General features: G+C 52.1%; 1 protein-coding gene across 4 annotated transcripts in view; it reads right to left on the bottom strand.

Moving 5' to 3' along the window:
- Positions 1-14269, bottom strand: part of NETO1 (neuropilin and tolloid like 1) — a 75485-nt gene extending 61216 nt beyond the window's left edge. For 2 of the 4 annotated variants that reach the window (XM_036010146.1, XM_036010148.1), the window contains exons 1-4: positions 12547-14269; positions 10324-10377; positions 9951-10088; positions 2914-3162 (exon numbers count right to left, since the gene is read on the bottom strand). In XM_036010146.1, coding sequence (XP_035866039.1) covers positions 2914-3162; positions 9951-10088; positions 10324-10377; positions 12547-12574 — 469 coding nt within the window. In that variant the 5' untranslated portion in view covers positions 12575-14269. The remainder of the gene's footprint in view (positions 1-2913; positions 3163-9950; positions 10089-10323; positions 10378-12546) is intronic. The other 2 variants (XM_036010147.1, XM_036010149.1) reach the window with 2 other exon arrangements.
- Positions 14270-17596: the final 3327 nt, after the last annotated feature.

Raw genomic sequence — 17596 nt, 5'->3', positions numbered from 1 at the left:
AGTCTTTGTAGCTTGGGTAACTGGTGTGAATCACTCCTACGGACAGGTGCATTTTCCGAGACCGGGGGATGAAGATCCAGATTGCAGCCTGTGATTAATTCACAAAGATAACGAAGACCACCTGGCCTTCCCACGGCCGCGTCTGCGTTGACACATCTCGTGACTGCCATCGGCAGCCCCTGGAACCCCCACACACAGTCCTAGACCCATTTAGACAAACCTGACGGGAAAGGGTGGCATCGTGGACACAGGACTTTGGCTAACAGGGCAAGAGCTGCTGTAACTGCAGAAATCAGGGGCGCTCGTCCGCTTCATAACCTGTACGGACCAGGCCTCCTCTGCTTTTAAAGGGCCGGTGGTCCAGTTAGTGAAAGGAACAGTGACCCCACAGCTCAGGTCACAGAGGATGTGAATAGACTCATCATTATGCATTGGTTGACAACCAACGCACCTTCCTGCGACGGTCAATATTATCTCGATTGTGCAAATAAAAATTTGGCGAGTAAAATACTGAGGCAGAGAATGTTAAGGATTTTGTGCAAACTCTATAGCGAGGGAGGAACAAGAAAGCCACGGGCTGGCAGCCGCAGCTGGGTCCACGCCTCCCAGCAAGGCCAGGCCACGCAGCAGCCCCCGTGACTTCGGCCACGCCCTGTAACTTACGTCATGAGGTTCCTATAACTTACGTCACGACATTGACTCGCGAGTGTCCTCCCCGGGGAGCTTCCCCAAACTCCCGCCCGAAGCCTCCTACCCGGGAAAAGCGTAGCCAGGGTGAACCGGCCCTGCCCGACTCCCGGTTCCCCAGCTGCCGCCTCCGTCACCACCCCCCACGCCCCTCCCCCACGCCCCTGCCCCACGCACTGCCTACGGGGCTCCCTCAGCCCCGCAGCCGTCTGGACAGAACCCGGTGCAGACGGCAGGGCCCTCGGGCTGCGGCCTGGGGCCGCGGAGCACCAAGCCCCGCTGCCACGGAGGTTTACAGATCTCCCCGCGACGGTCCCACTGTTGCCTGCCTCCTGGGCCCGGGGTCCACTCCCCTCTGTGGGACTGGACATGGAGGCCTCGGTCACTCCCCCACGCGTTCTCAGTTTCACGGAATCGTCTCCTCGTGTTTCCCCCTGACTCAGCCGCGCCTGGTAAGGAAGCCTCCTTCTCCAGACAATTCGAGGTGCCCCTAAGGCAGGGGTGTTCAGCCTTCTGGCCACACCGGAAGAAGAAGAGGTGTCTTGGGCCACCCATTACATACACAAACCCTCACAAAAGCTGATGAGCAAAAAAAAAAAAGAAAGATTTTAAGTTAAATGCATGATTTTGTGTTGGGCTGCATTCGCAGCCATCCTGGGCCATGGGATGGACACCCCTGCAAAGGAAGGGGGGTGAGGAGCCCCCAGGGGCCGCGTGGCCATTCCCAACTAGGGGGCGGGGCCCTGTACCCTTCGGGGGTCTCAGGCAGAGCCCCAAGGGCTCCTCCCCCCTGCCCCCCTGCTCCGTATGCTGATACATGGGGCTAGTTGACCCTCGCTCCTTTAGGAAACCACAGTTTTTAATCCTGGACACTAATCCCTTCGTCCCCGACTCCAGGATGAAAATGTAACTTCCAAAAGCTTAGACCTCTCTTTAGGCCCTGGTTCTACTCAAAATGATCAGTTAAGTGAAAAATACATCTATTTCCGTTTGCAGCTCAGGCGCCAAAAAAGTCACCCGAATCTCCTCACCTTTTTGGAATACATCCAGTGAGCTTGAGCGCCCTGGGTTCGATACCCATGATTTCTGTAAACTACACAGTATTAGCAAAGCATGATTAAAGCCACAATCTCCCAGTGGTATTGTAAAAATGTCCCTAACGTTTCAGTTGAGTATACATGATACAGTTACCTTCTAACTTATTCAACATAAAGCATACTCTCATAGAGAACGTCATCGTTAACTTTGTATCATTTTCACAATCTCAGTGCTGGAACTGGGCATCCTCGCCCCGCTCTGAGCTTGCCTTTCTAACATAGAATGGAAACTTCAACAAACCTTACAAACCTTCTAACTTCATCCATCACCTGTAATAACCTAAGTAAAACAGGATGTACACACTGGGAAAACATGCAATTGTATATAAATGATGCGCTTTATGTCATCGGATTTATTTTTCCATTAAAGAAAAAAGGACTTCTCTTCATCAAGTGTCAAATTGCTCCAGCCTGACATTCTCGCAGTTCAAAACCGTGATAACCGATTTTCCTTGTGTTCAATGATAACCCATCATAAGGTGAGCCCGTGCACATCACAGACCCTTTTCAACATCCGCAGGGTAAAAGGAGAGCTGACACGGAATGTGCAATTAATATAATTGCAGATAATCACCGCCAGGCCCCGCAAACGAACATTCCACTGCTCTGGGCCTCGGCTTTCCTTTCATCCCAACTCCCGGTGATTTGCATTTCTATAAAGAGATTAGACTGCTTTGTCCTAAGATCCATTTGCTTTAAAAATTATGATTTTTCAGAACAAACGGACTTTTCACTCAACGTCCCCAAAGATCATTTTGATGGATGCATTTTACAAAGCTGCAATGGCCTTTTCCAGTTTATTGGGATTTCATGTGTAATTAGTTTCTTTATTGCAGACGGTCTCCGAAATGACACATTGCAGAACAATGGAAGTCCGTGTAATTAACTGTCCTTCTCCTGGCCGGCCAGGCCCCGAGTCACAGCACTTAACCTCTCCTGCAGGCTGCATGGAAACTTACTTCCCTTTCGGAATTGGTGAGGCGAACAAGAGAGCATGACAGGTTTGCTTTCTGATAGAGCTGGGAAATTCTTTGAAAAATGATAAAGCTGTCTGACAAAAGTTCTTATACTAGAAAGATACTCAACCAACAAAGAACAAAATGAAAGGAAAAAACAAGACCTTACTTACCAGGTGTGAAGTTGTATCGAGCTGAAAATCCCATCGATTCCAGCTCTCCATCGGCAAAAAATTTAATCCATAGAAATCTTCCACTGGACTTTATTGTAGGTGGGTTTTGTTGTCCACAAAAACGTCCAATTATTGGCGAAAACCCAAAAGGTCCATCGCGAACTTCAATATGATCAAATTTACACTCCCAAGACGGTTCAATCGAGTACTTTTCGTCAAAGTGAAGTTCAATGCACTGTCTCGGGGCCGCTGAAAAATAGAAAACGCATGTCTAGAAGGTCCTTCGTTCGTCTTTCAGTTTTCTGATTCCACTGCCCATTTTACCTGCACACCCATCACACTTGGAGCGTGAGCCATTGGATACACAGAGCAAGTGCACCGTTATTAGCTCTTTGAGGATTAATGCTTCCATGGAGCTGTCTAAGGGGCGGCCCTCAGGCTTGGCAAAAGCTATTCTTCCAATACAAAGTGGCCATTTCAATGTCTAACACGGAACTGAAAAATCACAGTATTTTCATGAAAGACTGCCCGCTCGGGCTGAGAAAGGAGGAGGCATCGCTCTACTGTGTTCTCCGCCTTTCCTGGACTACCCAGTGAAAGGTCAGGTACCCCCTGAGAACGGTGTGGCGGAAGTTAAACCACCATTCGAATAATCCCCACCAGATGGCCCCGATAAGGGGAAACTGTACATACGAGTCATTAAGAGCAATTTTTCTTTGAGCACAAATCTTATCACGTCCCTCGCAGGTGCAGACCTCCTCAGCATCCCTCTTATCAGTTCCGGGAGACTGACCCAAGCCCTTGACACCTGAGACCCTTCAGGGCCCCTCCGCCCCCACTGCCAGGCCCTCCCAGCTCTGCCCACAGCCCAAGCTCAAGTCACTGCAGAGAGACCGTCTTTTCTGAGCTAACACGCTCTTTCGGGCCTCCCCGTGTTGTCCCACTCTCCTGAGCATCTAAATACCTCCGACTCTGCTAACTCCCGTTTGTACAGGCGAATCTCGCTTAAGAGGGGCCTCTCTAAATCAGTGACGATGAGACTGGGTCTGTTCACCTTTTCCCAGCGCTCAGCATGGTGCTTGTTAGTAAGGACCTGTCAAAACGGCCTTTGTTGGGGGAACTGTACACGAGCTTGCTGTCTCCACAAATGTCTCCACAGCTCTCTGAGGCATCACGGAGGAGCCGTCTAGGGCAGCTCCAGAAAGCTCCGCATGGGTCCGTTTGCCTAGTGCCCCTTTATTCTTCCCTCTTGACGTCTATCTACACAGTTCAAAGTGCAGGCACTCTGGAAGGACACCCCAGGCAGGATATCCCGGAACAGGCAGAATAGTTGTTGACATGGCCACACACATTTTTCTCAGTTTGCAAACAGCTGTTGACTTGAGCCCTCTGCCTGCTTCTCAGCCACCTGGCCCCCTCCGGGACCCCCCCCCCTGCAGACCCCGGAGAGTGAGGTCCTGGGGCAGCCGGGCCTGCCCCACCCCCCACACGTGGTCAGTAATCCTCCCGCCTGACTGCTGTTCTCACCGCACTGCGCCTAAGCTCCGCGTCAAATATCACCCTCGATGGCTTTGCGATGACAGCTTTGCCTGTGTGGGTGTGGACAATGTATGTGCAATTGAGGCAGATGATGACTTGGAAATTAGAGACTTACAAAATAAGAATGTAATCCTGGTGCTTTCAGAAGATAAAACTGAAGCTCAGTGGGTTAAAGGTCGATGCATGTCTGACTCTTTGGACATTGAAAAGAGACATTTATTATCCTTACAAGTGAAACCCGGAAGAGTTCTGTCCACCACTAACGTGTCTCATGAAGGTCAATACCATAACCATCGACTTGAGAAGGTATCAATGATTGTCTTTAAATCTGCAAATTGGAAAATATCTTAAGAAGTTATCTAAGCCCTGGCTGGCATAGCTCAGTGGATTGAACGCGGGCTGGGAACCAAAGTGTCCCAGGTTCGATTCCCAGCCAGGGTACATGCCTGGGTTGCAGGCCATAACCCCCAGCAACCGCACATTGAACTCTCTCTCTCTCTCTCTCTCTCTCTCTCTCTCTCTCTCTCTATCTCCCTCCCTTCCCTCTCTAAAAATAAATAAAATCTTAAAAAAAAGAAAAAAATTTTCTAGAAAAGGCTGCCCCCCCACAAAGTATAATAACAAAAAGGCAAATGCTTAAGAAACTAGATCTATTTATGTATTAGCATCAAAGTATCATTTGCGTGTATTATTATCCTGTAGAACGGGCCTGATTTTATCTCTCCTTGATAAGCCACTGTAAGTTTCATGAGCAAGCAAACTGTCAGAATAGTAGGATTTTTTAGAAGTACATAGTGTATATTTAGGGAAAGGTAAGGCTAATTCAGCTAAAACTCTATCAATAACACACAGCTACCTCTTTCCCTGTTAGGAAGTACATGGCCACCTGACACGGATTCATGTATTTGCACCTTCATTTTCATCATCACCTAAGTGCTGCCCAAGGTGGATGATGCACCCACCCATGCATCATTGTTCCTCCAGGACACGAGCCGTCACCGTGGCTCTGGGCGGGCCACGTTGCATGTGGGCAGCTCATTTTCCTCTGGTCCCGAGTGGTGACATTAACTGTGCCCACCCGCACCTGAAACGCCAACTGACGCTGAGAAAGTAGTGCATAAGCGTGTCGCGTAGTTTTTGTCCCAGACGCAAAAGTGGCGACGGTGCGTGTCACCCATTGGGAGCTCTCCAGAGCCCACTCCCTGAACTTCCGCTTCCTTCCCCTTCAGGTCTCTCCCTCACAGCTGCCTCTCCCTGGAACGCTTTCTGTCCGCCACCTAACAGCCTCCTTTCCAAGGGCTCCTGACCTCTGGGACCGTCTTCAGACACGCTGAGAACCCTGAATGCTTTCACCTAAACGCGGCACAGTCACAGGCACACTGCCTCCTGCTGGAGGGAGTCGGGGGACATCCTCATCCCTGGTGACTGGGGCTCTACCCGTATCCGACACAACTCATCTTCTTACCTTAAGAAACCTGACCAAGTCTATCCTTCTTTGTCATGTATTTTATTTTCTTTTTAAAAAAGATTTTATGTATTTACTTTTAGAGAAAGGGGAGAGAAGGGAGAGAAACATTAGTGTGTGGCGAAAGACACATGGATCTGTTGCCTCTCGCTCGCCCCCAACTGGGGACCTGGCCCATGGCCCAGGCATGTGCCCTGGCTGGGAATCAAACTGGCAACCCTTTGGTTCGAAGACCAGAACTCAGTCCACGGAGCCACACCAGCCAGGGTTGTCTTGTCTTTTAAATGCACCTTTCTCTATAGAACAGGCAATCCTTTACAGAATCAAGTATGACAATTTGCTCCATTAAAAGAAAAGATGGCAAAGGAAAACGGAAACTGCATTTCCACAGTGGGTCCATCAGTGGTCCCAAGGGTGCTGCCCACGCCTGCAGGCTGCAGCCCCCCCCACACTCTCAGTGAGAACATGCACGCTGAGACTGGGTCTCTGTGCTGTAGCAGGTGCTTCTGGGGCTCTTCCCTGCTTCCTGAAACTGTCCACTCTAGCTGCTCGTGGCCTCCTGGCTGCCTCTCTAGTTCCCCTCTCTGGCTTTTCCTTCTCTTACGATGCCCAGCCCTTACCCGTTGTTTTCTAGCTATCCCACGTCTTCTTTTCTCCCTCTGGGGACCAGAGCCCTGGGCGCCACTGCCATCCCCATGCAGAGCTATTGTAATGCAAAGATGCCCGCAGCTCTGAGACCAATGAAATCAAAAGCTCTGGGGAGGGACCCAGGTGTCTATTTTTTGAAAGAGTTTCAAAACAGTGCTCCAAAAGCTCTCTCTGGATAATATTCTGCATACTAATACCCTCAACAACCATCTCTATATTTACAACCTACAAATATATTTTTTCAGCCCAGAATCCTTCACTGAGTTAAAGATCCATCTATCCAATTTCTTTACCAGATGTCTCTGTAAACACCCAGATTGAACACACTGTTTTTCCTTTAAACCCTCTTTCTCTCTACCTCTTCCTCGCCTGGCCCAACAATTCCGTCTAACAAGTCACCGAGCCAAAACCTTGAGGGTATTCCCAGGGGTTCCTATTCCCTCATTCCCACATCCGGCTACTCAGGGTTCCGCTTCCTGAACACCACTCATTTCTCCCTCTGATCCGTCATCATTGTTACTCCCGTGGTCCAGGCTCTTACTGTGACTCATATTGGGTTGGCCAAAAAGTCCAGTTAGTTTTTTTCCACAAAATAAAAGACACATTTTGTTTTCATTTTCACCAATAACTTTACTGATTTGGATATTTTGATTAGGTTGGTTGTCTCCTGCATGGTATAATGTTGATTGTTCTTAATTAATGTCTCAATTAGATCACTACAGCGTCAACTGGTCTACCCGACGAAGGAGCATCATCCAGTGAGAAATCTCCAAGCACAAAACTTCGCAAACCATTTTTGACATACTTGATCAGTCACGGCACCTTTTCCATACACTGTACAAATCTTTTTTTTTTTTTTGCATTTCAGTGCATTTATACCTTTGTTGAAATAATAAAGCCTAATGTACCAAAATTTTTGCTTATTGTCTTCCTTCTTCAATATTAAAATGGCTACACAAAAAAATACGCCAATTTTGATACGTTTTTTAAATGCACTCTGATGGTGCAGCTGTCAGGATGCAATCAAACAGAATTGTTTCAAGTGATGTTCAAGACCACTAAGTGCTACTAGAGACATCTTACAGGAAAAACAAAACTTTCTGGCCAACTCAACATTTACTTGGTCTCTCACAGTAAGTTTCAACTTATGTTCTTTTTCTTTAGTCATGTCATCAAAATCTCACCCTTTTATGTCTCTGAATCAGTTCAGTGGCAACCCATTGTCCGCAATTCAAACCCTCCTGGGAGAACAGAGCGAATACCCTGTTCTGCCCTGCCTGACACAGCCTGCCTCTTCAGCCCCCGGCCTGGCTCCCGTCCTTACCCGCTGCAGGAGCCTCGTGACGCTGCACTTGGGTCCTGAGCACTCCGCATCTCAACGGATGCGCGTGCTGTCCTGTAGAGAGGATGCCCATCTCCTACGTGTTCTTAAAAAATGACTTGTGAGCATCTTCCCCTCCTTGGAGCCTTCTCTTTCCCCCCTCTTCCGCACACTATACTAACATGGGGACTTCGGACTGTTCCCTGGGAGGGGCGTAGTTCCCAGGCCGTCCGGAAAGTTCCACAAGGCATGCGTCACGTCTGTTCTGCTCAGCACTCTCTAGACTCTACCTAGAACAGAGGCTGCTTCTTGGTAGTCATTTCAATAAATATTTGTTAGATTAATGTATGAAGAAAAATGGCTAGTGTAAAGTATGTCAAAAAGGCTACAGAAGAAATATGATTAATAGTAACAGGAGGTTGTAGTTACCAACTGTAACTTTTGTCCTTCCCATCGCTAGGAATGAATGCAAATATGTGTGTGATATTAAAATCACATGTGAGCACTGCTTTTTAATTCTAAATAACAGTAGACACAAAAGCTCATTGACTTGTACAAATTCGCTTCTGAATGAATTCTTTAAATGAGAGAATGAGTTCATTATATTTTTAACACTTTGAAGTTTAAAAGACTGTTGCTTCAATACACGAATTATGTGAATTTAAGCCTCAGCTTCCTTATCTGTGAAATAGGCATGACAGACATACCTATTTCCTATGACTAAATGTTCTAATTTATGTTATTTGAAAGTTCCTAACGCGTATCTATTGAATAGGTTTGTACTATTGACTTAATGGAAAGAACCACCAATTTTAACCCAGGATTTCCACAATTCAACCTCCTTTTCAATCACTCCTAAGAGTGATCTCAGCCCTGGCTGGCGTAGCTCAGTGGATTGAGCGCAAGCTGCGAACCAAAGTATCGCAGGTTCGATTCCCAGTCAGGGCACATGCCTGGGTTGCAGGCCAGGTCCCCAGTGGGGATATGAGAGGCAACCACACATTGATTCTCTCTCTCTCTTTCTCCCTCCCTTCCCCTCTCTAAAAATAAATAAATAAACTCTTTAAAAAAGAGTTAAGAAAAAGAACAAACTAGAATATTAAAAAAAAGAGTGCTCCCAGCTAAACCTTCCTCCTTCCTCTTGTAGAGGTGCCTCTTTGCTGAAAGTTCAACCTCAAGTACAACAAGGAGAGAGGAAAGGTTCTGGCCCAAAAATGACAAAAAAAAAAAAAAAAGAATCACTCCTAAATAGAAATTCTCAAAATTAGCCAAACATAAAGACATTTTCTTTAAAAGGCCAATCCAATAAATGTGTTCCTACTTATAAGCAAATGCTGAGCGTACACATATTTTCATCAAGGCCGCCCTGCCCGTGTCTGCCGGCTGTCTGTACCAGGATGGGGATGAGGCTGCCAGTTTGGGGTTATGAGTTACTAACCCTTATATTGAAAACCACTGCTAGATAAAATGTTCGTCTACATTTTTGAAAACCTTCCTTAAAAGGGATGTGTCTAACGAGAGTGATGGCGATAAAATGTTCACAGAGAAACTAGCCTCTTTTTCACCACTATTTATCTTTCCAGCTGGGAAAAACATGATGAAAGTAGCCATCATGATTTGGAATCTGACTCTGGTGTAAAGTTATGATAATGTCACCCATGAGCATGAACGAAGGTGACCGCCATTCAAATTGATGTTTGGAAAATGTGATTAGAGATTTACTTCTGGCAGTCATATGTGTTTTGTGCTTCGTAGCACTAAAGAGAAAAATAACAACTGTTCAGGTTATTCTCCTAACTGTTAAACTAGTAAAGTACTAGTGGCATGCTAGGTAATATTAGGCCAACGATGCGTCCGTCCTATTAATTTAGAATTCCAAATTAAGTAAATCAGCTGCCAGGTAAACTAAGTTGTACGTGTGTTTTTAATTCCCGGAGTGTACTTGTTTTTAATCCATCCCTACTAATTTCAAGAATCAGTTTAACCCCAGAGTTCACAGTGACGTGACGCGCGCTCGCTGCCCGCCCGCCCGCAGCACCCAGGGGCCGGTCCACCCCGCCTCACCTTCTATGATGTAGATGCACTCCCGGTCGGGGGGGTACTTGCTGGGGTAGTTGGGAGAGGTGAACACACCCCCCTCCGCATGTTTCGTCCAAGTTCCACACTGCACCGACTTCTGGGTTTCCGAGGTGGTTTGCTTTTCTGCAAAAAATTTTTTAAGAGAGCTGTCATCCAATTTTCTACAGAACTAAAAATAGAGAGGACATTCTTATAACATCCATTAGTAAATTAATGTCTAAGTGTTGTCTTAGTCAAAACCAATCTGTTATGCACACTATAAAGTGGCCAGATGTTCCAAAATATTAAGAACAAGAGGGAAATGGGGAAATGTAAAGAACGTGGGGTGTCCCACCCGCAGTCCTCCTGAGAAACGTACCTGTCCCTTTCTTGGTTGCCCCAGACGAATGGAGGATGATTAAACTTGCTACAACTGAAACAGGAAAGAAGCGTTAGAGGCAGTATTCATATACACCAAAATGATCAAAATCTATCACCTAACTTAATGATAAAACACCAAAGCAGATCAATTTTACGATTGTTCACTGTTCCAAATTGACTCAGAACATGCACAGACTGACCAGATAGCATCAATATGCAATAATCAGCATCTACAGCAACCAAAGATCAAGGCAGACGGATATTATTATTGTTCATGGTTCCAAGTGGATGCAGAACTTACACAAACTGATTCGGAATGCACGCGTCAGGGAAACTTAGGAATCCCTGTCGGAAGGAATGCCAGCGAGGCACCGACGAGGACCCACCACCTCTGGCCAGGGCCGGCTTCAACCCTGTGAGGCACTGGTACTAATGACCTACTGACGTCTCATTACAGCAGGACTCCGGGGCCCACGCTGTCTCTGAGCTGAGCTGCCCTCTTCGAGGAGCTGTGCTAGTAAGCCTCTCCTCTCCACAGGGCGGGAGGGAGGGAGGGAGCATGGCCGCAGGTGAGAGGGTACAAAGGAGTAGCACACGGGGAGCAAGGACCAGACTCTGGGCCTGACCCTAAGGCACTGCCAGTGCCTTGTACTTTAGAAAACAAACACTCAGATTCCGGGGTGGGCGGGGGAGGGGAGCGGAGGCAGATGAATGACTGTGGATTGGAGGCATCCAGCAGGATCACAGGAATGCTCCTTACAAAACTGTACTGCACTGCCAGGTAAGCGCCATCCTCAGCAGCTTCTGAGCTACCCAACCCATCTCTTCGAACCTGGACTTTGGCTTCAGATGTCGTGTTTTCCAGAAATAGATGATTAATTCGATACAGGTGATTGCCACAAGCATGTCACGGAGTCAGTGTTTCCGTCTCAAAGAGACCCTGCTCTGTCCTTGACAAAGACCACCACAACCGGAACTTCCCTGAGACTCCGAACAGCCCGGGCCCACCCCACACCTTTGCAAAACCTGACACTAGAAACGTGTGAGAGTAACGTGGTCTTCATCATTTCGGAGTTTTCCTCTTCTGCTTTATTTTCATTTTGTTTGCCCAGTCACCTCAAACCTCAGAGTTCCATGACATGTATACTCATGTTGCTATTTGAAATGCATTTGGGGAGCTGGGCATGCAATTCACAATTCCCTAAGCCAAGCCAACCCCGGGAGCTTGTCACTGTATGCTGACCGACTCTTCCAGGGGGAAGAGGTATCCGGGCCTGGATTTTCGTGTTTGAGAACCGCACCAGGTACATGACTGTACTCCAGCCTGCTCATCCGCTTTAGGAAGGAAACATTAGCTACTGTTGTGTGTGTTTACACAGAACAAAGCCTTATTTTAACTTGCTAAGATTGTGCACACACACACACACACACACACACACGAGCACCCGGGGGCACGGCCACCAGCATCAGGACAGATGTTTGGGGTTTTGCTCCCTCCGGTTTCCCCCGGTCTCGATGGCCTCGCGCTGTGGGACGCGTACTACTACGGTTACTACGGCCAGCACATCAGCGGGGCTGGCCTTTCAACTGCGTGGCCCAGGATCGACTCTCCGATCCCTGCTTCCCAGCCTGGAATCTCCACCACACCTGCCTTCCGTTGCTTTCCACTGGATGACTTTGGATGCTATTTCCCTCCGGTTCCTCCCCCATCGCCGCTCGCAAACCTCACACTCCCCGAAGCCAGAGGAGTGTGGTCTGTTGTGCCACAGAGTTGAGGGGCCCCCCACCCTCCTCCCCAGCGCTGCGTCCAGGTGCACCCTCAACTACCTACTGGGGAGACGTGGGCCCGCTGAGCTCCTGCAGCCCCCGAAGGAGGACTGTTCCCCAGCAGCCCGCAACTGTCGGCCCCACGGTCCCCTCTTTCCACCCGCGCCCTCCCTCCGGCCCACTCCCCAGCGGCCGCCACACGTGCGCATCCTGGAACTCCTCTCCGTCCTCGGCCCCGGGATTATCCTGCGCACCGAAAGGTTGCTTCCCCCGGCGGACGCTGAGATCCAGGGAGGACTGGCTGCGCCGCCCCCCCGCCGCCCCCCACGCCCCGCGCCTATTCTGCTGCAATACAGAAAGTTTACACCTGCCCCGGACTCGCCGGGATGCGGGGTCGCGGGAGCGCGGCGGCGGCCACCGGGGACGAGACCGGCGCGGCGGGAGCCGTACTCACTGTGGAACACGCTGCGTCCATAGATCATGTCTGTGCGTTACACCAGAGGCTCCGAGCTGCACTAATTCCATTTAGAGACGGGAAGGCGTCCAGTGGCGGGGAGAGGACGGAGTCGAGCGATGTGGAATATGCAGACCCAGACCAAAACGCAGGGGGAGCGAGAGAGGGGCGGGACGAGACCCGAGCCCACACCGCAGGAGACCCGAATCCGCGCGTCCGCCGCCCCGGCGCTCTCTCGCCGTCACCGCCGGGAAGCCAGCATCCCCACCATGACGCTGGCATCACACCCGGGCGCCGCTCGCCACCCTCCGCGCCGCCGGCGGCAGCGCCCTCCTCCTTTGCATCATCGCCGCCGCCGCAGCTGTCAGGAGGGCGCGGGCAGTGGGCGCGGGCGGAGGGCCCCGGGGCGCCCAGAGCCGGGGACCGGGGACCTGGGACCGACGGCAGCGGCGGTGGCGGCGCGGCGCCGGAGGCAGCGGGGGCGCTCAGTCCCCGGGCTCATCCACCCGGAGCAGCAGGTCGGGGCAGCCTCTCCCGGAGGATGTCCAGCAGCAGCCTTCCTCCGCCCGGCGCTGGGGGGTCTTCCGCTGAGGCATTGGAGACAGGAGGGAAGGGTCCGTCAGCGGCCGGCCGGGCTGCGCGCCACCTCTGCGATCTCGCGCGGAGAGGAGAGGGCGGTGGGCGTCAGGGAGGAGGGCGGAGGGTGGCGGAGGGGCGCGGGGGCGGCGTGGAAGGCGGGGAAGTGGGGCGGGGAGGGAGCGCGAAGATGGCAGAGTTACCAGGTGGGCGCCTGAGTCATAGCCCGGGGCTGCGCGACCCTCCGGGAAGCCCGGGGCCGGGGCGGGAAGGAGCAGCTGCGCTGGGCCGGCGCCCCCGGGGCTGGTGCATGGCGGAATGGGGCGCGGCTGGCAAGGACAGCACACCCGCCGGATCCCGGGGGGAGGAAGGGGGAGGAGTGAGGGCCGGGCTGGGATCCGTCACCCGGCCACCGCCGGGCCGGGGGGCCAGAGGGGGGCCTGAGCCGGATCCCCGCGCCGGAGGAAGGACGGGCGAGGGGGGGGGGGGGGCCGTCATGTGAAAATCCCCTCCGGGGGTTAATTTTTCACTTTGGAAGGATGAGAAGTTGCAGCCGGTGTCTCTGCCACCCCCTTCACTCCATCTGGAGAGCAAGCGGTTTCGCCGTGTCCTCGGGGGTGGCGGCTTCGCGGGGAACTCGGGTCTCGCGCGGGGAGACCGAGCAGGGGCGCGCCCGGAGGCCACAGCGGCTGGAAAAGTTTCGCAGTTTCGCAGTTTATCTCCGGGCCTGAGGCCGAGGTCGCCCCCACCAAACTGCTCTCGCCGAGACTCGGGCTCCTCGCAATCCCTCTCCACCTTCCGCGGAACTTCACACCCCCAGGACACACACAGACGCCGCCTACCCACCCCCACAGGGTCAGGCTCGCGCGGGGAGTTGCCACGCGGAGCGGAGGGGTGTGGGGGGGGAGAGTTGCCGGGGAAACAGCCCTGGAAAAGCCCCGGGTCATAAACGAGAATAAACGATTAGGAAGGAACAGTGGCTGGACTGCGCAGAGGGCCGGAGAGCGGGGGCTCGTGCGGGGCGTCCCTCCGGGCCCAGCGGCCGGCTCTCCCGCCGCTGCAGCTGGGCCACGCAGACCCACCGCCAGCCGGACCCTGGGCCACGCTTAGGCCCCGGAACCCCGGGCCTCAGGGGCGCTCAGGCGAAGACCCCGCGCCTCTGGCTCAACCGGAGAGGGGACAGGGACGGATGGACCAAGGTGGGAAGCCGAGAGACGCGGCGCTGCGAAGAATGGGGTCACCTCCAAAAGCCACAGGGTCGAGGAAAGGGCCGCTGGAAGGGACCGGAGGGCACTCAAAGCCAGGCCCGTGCCTCTCAGCCTGGCACCTGCTGCTGCGGCGTCAGGGGCCCTCATTTCCCCCCCTCAACGCAGCGGGGACAGGGTGGCGGTCTCCTGCTAACCACTGGAGGCCAGGGGTAATGCGGTGACCCCGGTTCCGGAGGGGTCACGAACCCCAGACGCAGCCTCCCAGACCCCTACCCAGGTTTGGGTTCCTTGATCCCAAGCAGCTGCAAGTCCCCTACGGTGCAGCGAAGTCGCCGAGTGGAGAGGGGCGCGTTCGGGAGCGCGTGCGTGCGTGAGTGTGAGTGTGTGAGTGTGTGCGTGTGTGTGGGTGTTCACCCGGTTAAGGGAAGCCGGGTATGTCCAGAGGGGCGAAGGGAGCACTGGAGCGAAAGAACGGCAGCGGGACGGAGGCCGGGCGCCCGCAGAGCCGGCTCCGCCAGGGCCCGGCGCCGGCGAGAGGAGCTACAGGCTGCGGAGCAGCGCCGGGGTGCGCGGGGGACCCACAGCGAGCCGGCAGCCGCGCCTCCGACGCTGCGCGTGTCTGCCCACGTACGTACTTGCCAGACGGGAAACAGGCGGGAGGTCCCGCGGAGTCGTGCGATCCCGTGCGCTGGTCGGGGCAGCGCAGGGGTCGGGGTGAGGGCGGAGGGGCGGGGGCGAAGAGTTGAAGAAATGCGCCAACGGCACAGAAGCAAAAGCGCCGAAGACGTGGGACCCCCGGACAGATGGGCGAATCGATGCCACAGAGTCCATGAAAAGTGGCCAGTGACGCCGCAAGACAGTAGAGAAATGCTGAGATCTTTAGAAATGCTTGGTAATTATTTTTACCTCCCAAATACAGCTTTACGAAAATGATAAAATCTTTCCATGAAACAGCGATGACGTTAAGATTTATCTTAAGGAAAATCACTGCGTTTCTCAAGTGCAGTTTGGCGATAGGATGGAAATTCGGTGTCCGCTAAATCCATCCATTCAAGTGCGTCTGACCTTTCCCCTCCTCCGTGGCCAGGTCAGCGTCCCAAGGACACAGGCGTTGTTATCTGACCAAGTGAGCTGCAGGCTGGAGGAAGTTGCGCTAGACAAGGGGCCCCTGAATCGTGAAGGGGGTGGGGGGATCCAGGAACCCCAGAAAGGAAGTCCCAGAGGAAAGAAAGAGGGGCAGGGGTCCACATCTTTTGCTCATGCCCTCATGCCCCCATAACCGGGAGGCCGGGAGGCCGGCAGACCTGCGGTTGAATCCAAGTCCCATACACACTGCGTCTCTGACCTCGGAAGCCAAGATCCCAAGATCAAATCCTGGGCAGTGCCTGCGGCTTGCAGGTCGTGCCGCCACTCAAAGCTCAGGCCCGAGGTTGCGAGTGGGCAGACCCCACCCGCCCATCCCAGGGTCACTCTCAAGCACTGCGGCCGCTCACCAGGGGACGGGAACCCGCAGGCGCCGAGGCTGCCCTGCCAGGCTAGTGCCGCGGCTTGCTCCCCGAAAGCCCCACTCGTGTTCCCTCGCAGACACGCGCCCGCACTTTGGACCGTCCGCCGCATCGTGCTCTCCCTGCAAACTGCCTCCTTCGAAGTTTGGGGTTGGAACCACCACTTACTGAGTATTGCTAGTTCCCGGGGGCGGCGGGGGGGTTGAGGGCACATATTTTATTTTCTTCCTGAGAAAAATCAACATACGGGAAAAGTCCAGCTTGTCCAAAGGAAGGTCAGGCACACACGCGGTCCAATTTCAAGGCCTGGTTATTTCGAAAGGGGGAGTGTGTAAGCCAACAGCTTACGTCAGTTCAGGGTACCGTCTAGGAGAAGGCGCTTTGCCACAGCGCTCCCAGGCCAGCTCTGAAACAGGGAGTGCTCACCAAAGCTGGGTTCTTGAACCCAGTCAAAGGGACGCTGGTTTCCTTTAAGCGTGTACCTCGTGACGGTGAAGGGTAAGGAGGATTTCCAAAGTCTCAGAAAGAATTGGTGGAGCCTGTTCTCCCAGTGCAAAGGTGCGTAGTTTTTGTCTGCACATGCATATCGCTGAAGAAGGTGATTCGGTTCCAGGTGCCCGTGGGCTCTTTCATTATGTTGTCGGCACAACTGGCTTCTTCTTCCAGGTCGTTTTCCTGTGGCTGTAAGAGGGGGTGCTACCAAAAAAATGACTGAAATAAAATAGTGCTTCTGATGCACTCTACGTTGCATTCATTTCTTGAAGATTTCTAAATACGTTTTAATTTACTTATCCAGTTGGGAGGCATGAAGCTCTGTTTGGTGTTTTATGAACTCGACCATGTACAAGCCACAGTATTAGTTTACCAAAAACGTGCGCATAAATCACTCGCTGGCAAACACTGGGATGGCTCTAAAAATGATCTGCAACCCTGTCACACGCCACCGGCTCTCCGCGACATTTGTGGGGCCATTTATCTCCCTCCCGAAATCTGTGCATGTGTTAGGACAGAGTGGAATGAATGTCTTCCCGACACAGAAGAGTTCACATCTTTGACGTCCTCTCGTCAAACCAGACGCAGTAGCTTGTGAACCTGAGTGGGGAAATAAAACACGGTTTTCTGGGAAGGACAGAGACGCTGCCGTTCCGTTCGCTCTCCCAAGAACATCAGCATCTCGCAGGCATGAGCCACCCCAGAGCCTCTCTCTTGGACCTGTGTCCACTGGGACTCACGCACCCACGGCTGCCGTCTTTGTCACTGAACGACGTCTGTGCCCCAGAAGCAGCGTAGTCTGGCCTTGTTTGGGGAAATGGGAGGGGCGTAAAAATGGTTCCAGGATCCACCAATCTATGCTGAGCTTTTAGAAAGACTGTATTTTGCTTCTGATTAAAATCTAATTGCCAATGGCTTCTAAAAAAATCAAGATATTTTTATAACCACCAGCCTAACTAGTAGCTAGTACTCTATAAACTGTCGTAAAGGAATATCAATAAAGGTGCATCCTGGGATAGAAAGGGGGTTGCTCTGTGAAGAGTACTAAGTACTGAGTGCTAAATACTGAGTGTTAAGTACCATGCCACGATGTTTACTCACTGTCATTTTGGGGAGAAAACAAGTTTCTAGCCCCAGGTGAACAACAGATTTCACCATATTTGGAAAATATAAATTAAACGGAAGGATGAATTTATATATTCTATTTCCAAACATCCATTCATCAATACAAATAAAACAACTTAGAATTGCTAAATCAGACACGTGAAT

Source organism: Phyllostomus discolor, chromosome 9, assembly GCF_004126475.2.
Source record: "Phyllostomus discolor isolate MPI-MPIP mPhyDis1 chromosome 9, mPhyDis1.pri.v3, whole genome shotgun sequence".
Lineage (NCBI taxonomy): Eukaryota > Metazoa > Chordata > Mammalia > Chiroptera > Phyllostomidae > Phyllostomus > Phyllostomus discolor.
The sequence above is the reverse complement of the archived record's forward strand: the minus strand, read 5'-3'. Positions and strand labels throughout refer to the sequence as shown.